Source organism: Antrostomus carolinensis, unplaced genomic scaffold, assembly GCF_000700745.2.
Source record: "Antrostomus carolinensis isolate BGI_N321 unplaced genomic scaffold, ASM70074v2 scaffold9664, whole genome shotgun sequence".
NCBI classification, from domain to species: domain Eukaryota; kingdom Metazoa; phylum Chordata; class Aves; order Caprimulgiformes; family Caprimulgidae; genus Antrostomus; species Antrostomus carolinensis.
This window is the reverse complement of record NW_010311408.1, coordinates 74,526-82,658: the sequence shown is the minus strand read 5'-3', so window position 1 is coordinate 82,658 and position 8,133 is coordinate 74,526. Positions and strand designations below refer to the sequence as shown.

The following is an 8,133-nucleotide window of genomic DNA, read 5'->3' as shown; positions in this document are numbered from 1 at the left end:
TTGGCTGTGGGCAAGGGGCTGAGCACCTCTGCCCAGGTGGGATGCAGGGCTCCAGGCACCCAGCTTTGCTTTGGAAGGGGAAAGTGTGGTGGAGGTGGCACCAGTGAAGATGGACGAGGTGGTTCGAAAGTGGTGGCAGGAGGAAAGGTGGGGAGATCCAGCCACTGCTGGCAGAGAGGCTGGGAAAACTTGTGCTCAGGACAGCAAACAGCTCAGGCAACTGCTACGGGCACTTGATTTACTTCTTTAAATAGGAGGAACTGTAGATCTGCCACACTTGTCCCCTTTCACCTTGAGGTGGGATCCATCCCACTGCAGAGCAGGAACAGCCAGGATGGTCTCTGCAAATGGTGTTTTGCTTCGGTTTGTGTTCAGAGCTGGCCAGGATGAAGCCCTTTGCTGGCAGCTGTAAGACAGAGAGCTGCTTAGACAGCAAAAAATACCAAGGTTCTTTACCAGTGCTGCAGAGCCATGCTGGAGCATGTGTAGTAGTACTGGGCTTAAAAGAAAGTAGCCTCTTCCTATAAAGCAATTAGCATTAATTGCTACCCAGCACCTCTTTGATGTTTGAGGGCTCAGCGAGCTCTGGAAAGGACAGTTATGGCAGCTGTCACCAAAGCTGTGTGAACCAGCCTTTTATTTTAGATTAAAATAAAAAATATCTTTTTCTAAAAGTGTTTTTAGTGGGGGAAGATATAGACACTGCTAAAAACAGCTTTTCAAGCACCATGTCTTTTGATTTAAATGCTCAGCCATATTTTTAGTTTGTGGCTGAACTGCCCTGTTACTCAGTGAAAAGAAGGAACTGTAAAATCCTTCTGAATCATAAAAAGTGGGATTTTTCAACACCGAGTTTTCCCCTTTCCCCAGTCAGGTGAATGCATTAGAGCCCTAATCGCATCAGAGAACTAGTGGGCAGGAAAATGAACTTCTTGTTTCTGTGTAGATCCTCTCCAGCGTCCGATGAGCTCTGGGTTGAACTTTGCCTCCTCGTGAGCTGGGGCTTGGCAGGTGCAAAACCCTTGGAAGCTGCTTTATGCTTCTGCAAATGCTGTTTGAACAAGAGGAAAATATTTCTTCTACTGGTCTGATGACAGTGGGAATCCTCATGGAGAAGTGAGCTCTGTGGAGACCCCTGATGAGAGCCCAGCTACGTTGCTTTGCACAGCAGATGCAGCTCCGACCTGCTGCTCCAGCTGCAGGCATCAGCTTGGAGCAGGACTTTTGCTTCCCCAGGAGAGTTTTGCTCCTCGAATTTGTGCGACAGGGCAGGAGGCAGCGAGGAGTGTTGCAATGATCCTGACCAAGCAGGCAGTAGTCTCTTGCTGCTTGGAAGTAGATTTATCTTTCATGTTGAAGTACACAACAAAACCGTGCAGCTTGCCTAAAAACCCCCAAACTCAGACCCTACCTCTGCTTCTGACAGCTAAAAACCCTGGCTATAAACTTACCCAAATTCACAGAACGAAGGGTATTCCTGTTGCAAAACCACCACTTACTGAGATGTAATTTAAGCAGTAAATAATGCAAAGCCAAAACTGAAATACTAAACTCCTCCTGCATGGAAGGATTGGATCTGTCAGGGTGTGGGGTGTTGAAATCTGATTTTTGCGGCATATTGCAATTACAAAGGAATTCTTTCAGGGTCTAACACTCTGAACAAGCAGCTGGTTCTGCTCATTTATCGCTAAGATCTAATTCCCTGATCCTGCTACAAGCAAACAGCAGCAGTGTGTCCCTGTGTGCTGCAGCCAGGTTACAGCACAAAGAGCTCCTCTGTCTCCCGACGAGCAAATAAATCCTCTCGCGTGGGTCCGTGTGTGTTGGAGGGGGTGTTTGTTTTGCTGCTCTCAGCAGCCTCCGCAGCCCAGTTCTCCTCTCCCAAAGAGCAGGAAGAACACACGTCATGGGTAGTGTTGGTGAATTTTGGCAGGTTCCTGCTTTCTATCCGTAAGTAATTACACCTTTTGGAGGTGGTGCAGCCTCTCCCCGCGGGCAGCAGAGCTCTCTCAGCCGTGCACCCTGTAAACATAACTGGTCCCTCTGTCACCGGGTCGGTCTCGCTGTTGGAACTATGATGGCAGGTTGTTTGGGTCCCACCAGTGTCAGGAGTACAGGCTGGATCCAGAAGAGCAACAGGAGGACATTGCCACAAGCAGAGGGGGACATTGGGGTGCTGCCTGCAACACCCCCAGGGTGGCTGGGGACACAGCACGTGGCTACAGCCCCCAGTGAGCCCTGCCAGGTGTGCGCCCAAACCCACCCAGGTGTGCCCCAAAAGTACAGGGGCACCTCCCCACCACCACGACACCTCTGTGTCCCCCAGGGAAGGGTGGCAGAGGAGGCTCTTTGCCAGGAGGAAGCTCCCAGCAGAGCCAGGCTGTGACTCAACAGCAGCATTTCGGGTCAGCATGTTCACAAGTTCAAGAGCAATTCAGCTGCGTAGGCAGCAGTAGTGGGTGTGGTGGAGGGAAGAGGTCCCACCAGGCAGAGCTGGGCTTACAACCTCTTCCTTCACTCAGGAACTACATTATCCACACTTCTGAGATGAGATAACCACCAACAGGAGATGGCTGTGGACAGGCAGCCCAGAGCTTACCCTATTTCCAATTCTTTTGGGGAAAACTTCAGATCCAAGGATGCTTTAAAAAAGCCCAGCTGCCCCTTCTCCTGGAGAGAGCACCCAAGATCAAGCACATTTGCATCCATCCATCATCTATCCAGCAGCTTCACAGCCTGCCTACCCTGCTTGCATCACCCCGGGGGGCTCTCGCAGCTTAACGCCTCTCCTTTCTTCTGCTTCAGCTGGGATATTGCCCCCTGCGCCAGACGCCACGGCAGCCTGTGATATGCCTAAGGAGGAGCTGGGGCTGGGGATGGCTGGCTGCAACTCTGGGAGCTGCGACAGCATGGTCAGCACGGCCTCCAACCACTCGCAGCATGTAAGTAACTCTATCGTGCCCAGCCTGGGCATGGCAGGGGCTCAGCTCACCCCTCTCAGCAGCTGAGGAAGGATTTTGGTCAGATCTCTGCTCAAAATCACTCTCCATCAGTGCTTTGGAAGCACCTGGGGGCCCTGGTACAGCACCATGCCAAGGGCAGTGCAAGGACCAGATGAATTCCTGCCCCAAAGCACTCCCAGACCTTCCATCCTGCCACGTGTGTGGCAGCGATCAGGAGCCTTCGCTCCTCCAAGGTCTCCTCAGGGAAATGATACCAAGAGCCCAGCGGCTCCTGTGGTGTTGGAAGATGCAGAGGCAGATAGTGCAGGCACTGGGCAGGAAGAGCCTGGTGAGCACCCAGTGAGGGATTAGACCAGTTGGATAACTGGGTCAGACTGGCTCCGACAAGGGTGACTTCACCTTGAAGAGACAGCGAGCCCTACTCCTCCCGGCTGACAAGAGATTAATTTCCTAGTTAAGGCAGAGATGAGTTTGGACCACAGGTGTAGATGTGTAATTTTTCACTATCTGTCCATTAAAGCTTGTTTGTCTCCTAACACTGATTCCAAGATTGATGGACTAATTACATCCTGTCTGACTTGGAGCATAATTGATATGTGTAAGTGCAACACTCAGCCCTGAACAGGTTTTCCATTTGATGTATTGCAAACCAGAACCAAACCCTCTGAAATTTATTAGGGATGGAAAAACTGGTTGCAATATTGCATGGTACCAGATTTGGAGAGGTGTCTCTGCAAAACAACTCCACCTGGGACAATTTCTCCTCTGTGCTTGTTGATCTGATGCACACTCCATCCTTTCCTGCACTTTTTTCATGATATATTGCATGTATCCCCTCATAACTTGGCATTTCCACAGCAATCCTATCTCATGATACTTGAAATACAACAAAAATCAAACAGAATCTTGCTGTATTCCTTCCAAAGCTGGGGTATAAACAGGAGAACAAGGAGAGACCACCACCCTCAGTATTTATGGTATTTAAACAAGCTCCTAAGATTCAGCATTGCTGAGCAGTACAAGTATCTGTACCTATTGACCACCCCTGTTACCCACCTGCTCATTTCAAGCACCAAACTAAAGAACTAAAAGATACAAGTTTCCAAGTTAATTATAACCCATCTTCTGATGCTCATAGTAGGGTAACATAAAAAAAGGCCTTAAGTAAAGAAAAAATAAATATATATATATATACACACACACCTATTTTTAGAGGAAGCTGTTGAGTTTTCTGTAGCTATAAGTACCAATTTTTGAATAGTCACAGCCCAGTCTCCTGGCCAGGAGCTGTCACAGGTTTCTCCTTAACCATCAGGGCTGTGAATACCACACGTGTGTCTCCTACCTGCACTGCTGTTTTCTTTTGCAGAGTGACAACAGCTATGACTACTTATCTGTGGAAGAGAAAGAGTGTATGTTCTTAGAAGAAACTATTGGCTCACTGGATGCAGAAGCAGATAGTGGGGTCTCTACTGATGACACCGACTATGTGGAGCCCTCCAAGCTGCCTGGGACGTGGCCTCGGAGAGACTCCATTCCTCGGGGTAAGCTGGAAACTCGTGCTCCAGCCTGGTTTGCAAAGGGACTGTGGTGCTGGGGTGTGTTCCCGTGGCAGGCAGGGCAGGAGAGCTGCCCCAGTTCTATTTACGTGGTGAGGTAAAGGCGCTTGGTTTGGTCACTCCGTGGTGAGCAGTGGCTGTAGGCAGCGAGGTAGGTACAGCACCAACTGCATTTTCCCAGTTCTTGTGTGCAGGAGCTGCTGGCAGCTAGTGAGCAAGGTCAGCAGAACCGCAGGGCGGAGCATCTTCGCTTGTGCTCTGAACAGGATTCCATGGCTTGCCATGCTCCTCACTCAACCAGTGCGTTGTCAAATCCAAAGGATCCCAGAATTGCCTGGATTGGAAAAGCCCTTTAAGCTCATCGAGTCCAACCATGAACCCAACACTGACCAGTCCCCAACTAACCCATGTCCCTCAGCACTGTGTCTACACGACTCTTCAATCCCTCCAGGGATGGGGACTCCACCACTGCCCTGGGCAACCCCTTCAGCAAATAAATTCTTCCTCACATCCAATCTCAACTGCCCTGGGCACAACTTGAGATCATTTCCTCTTGTCCTGTCACTTGTTCCTTGGTTGAACAGACCAACCCCCACCTCTCTACACCCTCCTTTCAGGTCATTGCAGAGAGTGATGAGGTCTCCTCTCAGCCTCCTTTTCTTCAGGAGAAAGATCCAACCCTCTTTGCAGTGACAGTGTATTAGCTGGAGTCAGGGTACACCCTGGGTGCAAGTGCTCTGCCATGACCATGCTGCTTTATCAGGAGTGAAGCCTGTTTTGCACACAGGAAGGTGTCCTGTGTCCATGTGCAGAACGGGGAGTGACTTCACATCTCTCTCTTTGCCTAGATTTAGAAAATGGGGCTCCCTCTCCAAGTGGAGGTCAGCAGCGTGCAGCTGAACAGAAGAGTGGTAAGAACATCTCTGCCTTCTCAAGCTCGGCTCCAGCAGTGGTTCCAAGCCCAGGCTATTACAGTCTCCCAAGGAACATCACTGTAGCTAATGCACAAAGAGCAAACGGAGCTTCTGACAGCAAAGCATCTGCCCGCACAGTGGAGGACCCAGTGCCAGTAGACAAATCTTCACAGGAGATGGCCAAGGAGGACAGGCTTGACCAAGCCAATGGGAGAAGCCAGATGAAGTCCCTGGGATCATTAATTATCCAACCTCCAGATCCCTTCCAGGATGACCTGGTGAGCCATGAGCGGTCACGCAGCAGTCGCTCAGATGTCAAGAAGGAAGCAGGCAAGGAGACCAAGACTCGGACTTCACGGGGCCAACCAGAGAAATCCACGTTGGAAGAGGCCCCTCAGGACCCTGATGTGAAGCGCGGGCCCCCAACTGCCCCCAAACCACGAAAATTGCCACCAAATATTATCCTGAAAACCAGCAAAAACAGCCCAGTGCCACTTGCCACGGAGCCCAGCCAGAAGGTAAAAGCACCACCTCCATCCTTGGCCAGCTCTCAGCCCAGCTCTGCCAGCGACGCTGCTGCTGAAAAGGCAAATTCAGGGCACCTTGACCCCAAAGAGAGGGAGAAAGCCCGGCGGGAGGCGTTGGAGAAGCTTGGACTGTCACAGAACAGGAGGGAACCCAGCACCCATCTTCAACCTTCCATGCATCCCCCACCAAGGGAGATAGCATTCCCCACCCCTAGAGAGCCCGAGGCACGCTGCGGTGTGATGGAGAGGTCGGTGCCAGGTATCCGGCAGATGAACTTCAAATCCAACACCCTGGAGCGCTCCGGCGTGGGGCTGGGCAGCTACATGGCCAATGCCAAGGAGCAGAGCGTCAAGACCAGCAGCTCCCTGGGCAAGGTGTCCTTCATCGAGCGGCTCGCCCCGAGCTTCCTCAGGAGCAGCCGCCCCCGGCCAGCATCCCTCGGGGCAGGGAAGGACTTTGCTGATCTGAAGGAACCTGGGCAGGTGGAGCTGGAGAAGAGCAGCAAGCGACGATCTCACCCTCTGCAGAGCTTCCCCAGACCCACCCGCTCCTGTGTCAGCGTGAAGATTTCCCCCAAGGGTGCGACCGATGAGAACCGGCGAGAAGCGCTGAAGAAGCTCGGTCTGCTGAAGGAATAGCTCTGCGGGTGGTGGGGCTGCTGGAAACGGAGCTTTTCCTCCTGGATCCAGGTGCCTTCGCTGTCTGTCCATGGGCAGCACAACCATGAGCATCTTCTGCTGTGATCTCCTGCCCCAGCATCTTGGGAGGGGCACCACAAGAGGTGTTTGAAGCTTCACACCAAATAAAGTTCCACCACGTGTACATATTTTGTATATAGCAAGTGTATATGAGCTATTTATATAAAGCATCACCCGGCTTGTGGATGGGGCATCTTCTCCTACAAGGTCTTTAACGTGTTTGTGGATTCATTGCAGCGGGGAAGCCATGGAATTGGGGGTTTGGCTTATTTACAAGGGGTTGCCTGTGGATAAAGCCTGTCTGGGAAGAACTGCAGGACTCTGCAGCTCCTTTGGGATTTTATGGGGGTTTATTAACTTTATCCAAAGCCTGTGAGGTCTGAACACAAAGTGCCTCCCAAAAGCCACAACTGCCAGATACAAAACTGCCCGGCTGATGGGAACAGGAGTGGACTCAGCACCACTCCCCCCATGCACCAGTGCTCCTGTCCACTGCTTGGGGCAGGATGGGCACAGGGACATCCCGCTGTCCCCTCCTCCAGACTGCTCTCCATATCCTGGCTACTCACTTCAGAGTGAGACAGACACACATCCGTGTTTATCATGAAGGGACAGACTGTGTGTCGGTGGTAGAACCAGAAATGCTGCCCAAAATGAGAGATGCAAATCCCAGACAGCACCATTTCCTTCCCTTCCAAACTCTCCTCACATCTTTCAGACCCAGCTGATGCTGTCAACGTTTGTGCTGCCCACATTTTATAACAAAGGTGGTTTATTTCTGTAATAAACTTGTATATGATCAGAAAATGACTGTGTAATACAGATTTGCTCTTGAATTGGAGCTCTGGTAAAGCTGAATAATGAGTTTTAACATCAATGTGTCTTGATTTGAGGAGCGTGTGACCCAGACAGCAGCCAAGCATTGCAGATGATGAGGTCTGAACCAGACATTTGGTTGCAGGAGCAACCCAGGAGCCACATGAGATGGGATTCCATAGAAGTGCTTCCAGTACAATAAGCAGATGCCAAATCTGCCACAGGACTGCCAGACTGGTGACATGGGACCTGCCACTGCTCCACTCAATCCCTTCCAACCCACACCATCACCTGGACCTGCAGGGACATCTCCCACAGCAGCTGTGCAGTTGAAAAGCTGCACTAACAGCTCAGCTTGAAAGGAACATTTTAATTATTCTTCACCAAAAAAATCTTTCATGTGATCCTGGCTCTCGGTGTGGGACGTACAGAGAGTGTCTCTGCTAATAAAGCAAGTGCCTTTGCTCCCAACAGGCAATTTAATTTCAAATCTAACGTAGGCTTATTTCAGAGAGAGGGGCTGACCCGTGGAGGCAATTGCACTAAATAATTCACTGATGTTAATTAACTGCTTGCAGCATTAAGATAAAGTTGCACTGAATCGTTTTCATCTCTGACCTTGCAGTACAATCAGCTTTTAAAGGCAGCCTTGTGA

At 50.8% G+C, this 8,133-nt stretch overlaps 1 protein-coding gene across 1 annotated transcript; it reads left to right on the top strand.

Moving 5' to 3' along the window:
- The first annotated feature begins 2,849 nt into the window (after positions 1-2,849).
- On the top strand, positions 2,850-6,602 carry CUNH1orf116 (chromosome unknown C1orf116 homolog). Its single transcript, XM_010166728.1, has 3 exons — positions 2,850-2,942; positions 4,333-4,507; positions 5,371-6,602. Exons 1-3 carry the CDS (start codon positions 2,850-2,852, stop codon positions 6,600-6,602), a joined length of 1,500 nt encoding a protein of 499 aa, XP_010165030.1.
- Positions 6,603-8,133: the final 1,531 nt, after the last annotated feature.

Excerpts from the sequence above, each read along its gene's own strand:
- CUNH1orf116 (XM_010166728.1), top strand. The coding sequence starts at position 2,850 with ATGCCTAAGGAGGAGCTGGGGCTGGGGATGGCTGGCTGCAACTCTGGG. Across the intron at positions 2,943-4,332 it reads CCTCCAACCACTCGCAGCAT|AGTGACAACAGCTATGACTA; the intron begins GTAAGTAACTCT and ends TTTCTTTTGCAG. Across the intron at positions 4,508-5,370 it reads GAGAGACTCCATTCCTCGGG|ATTTAGAAAATGGGGCTCCC; the intron begins GTAAGCTGGAAA and ends CTCTTTGCCTAG.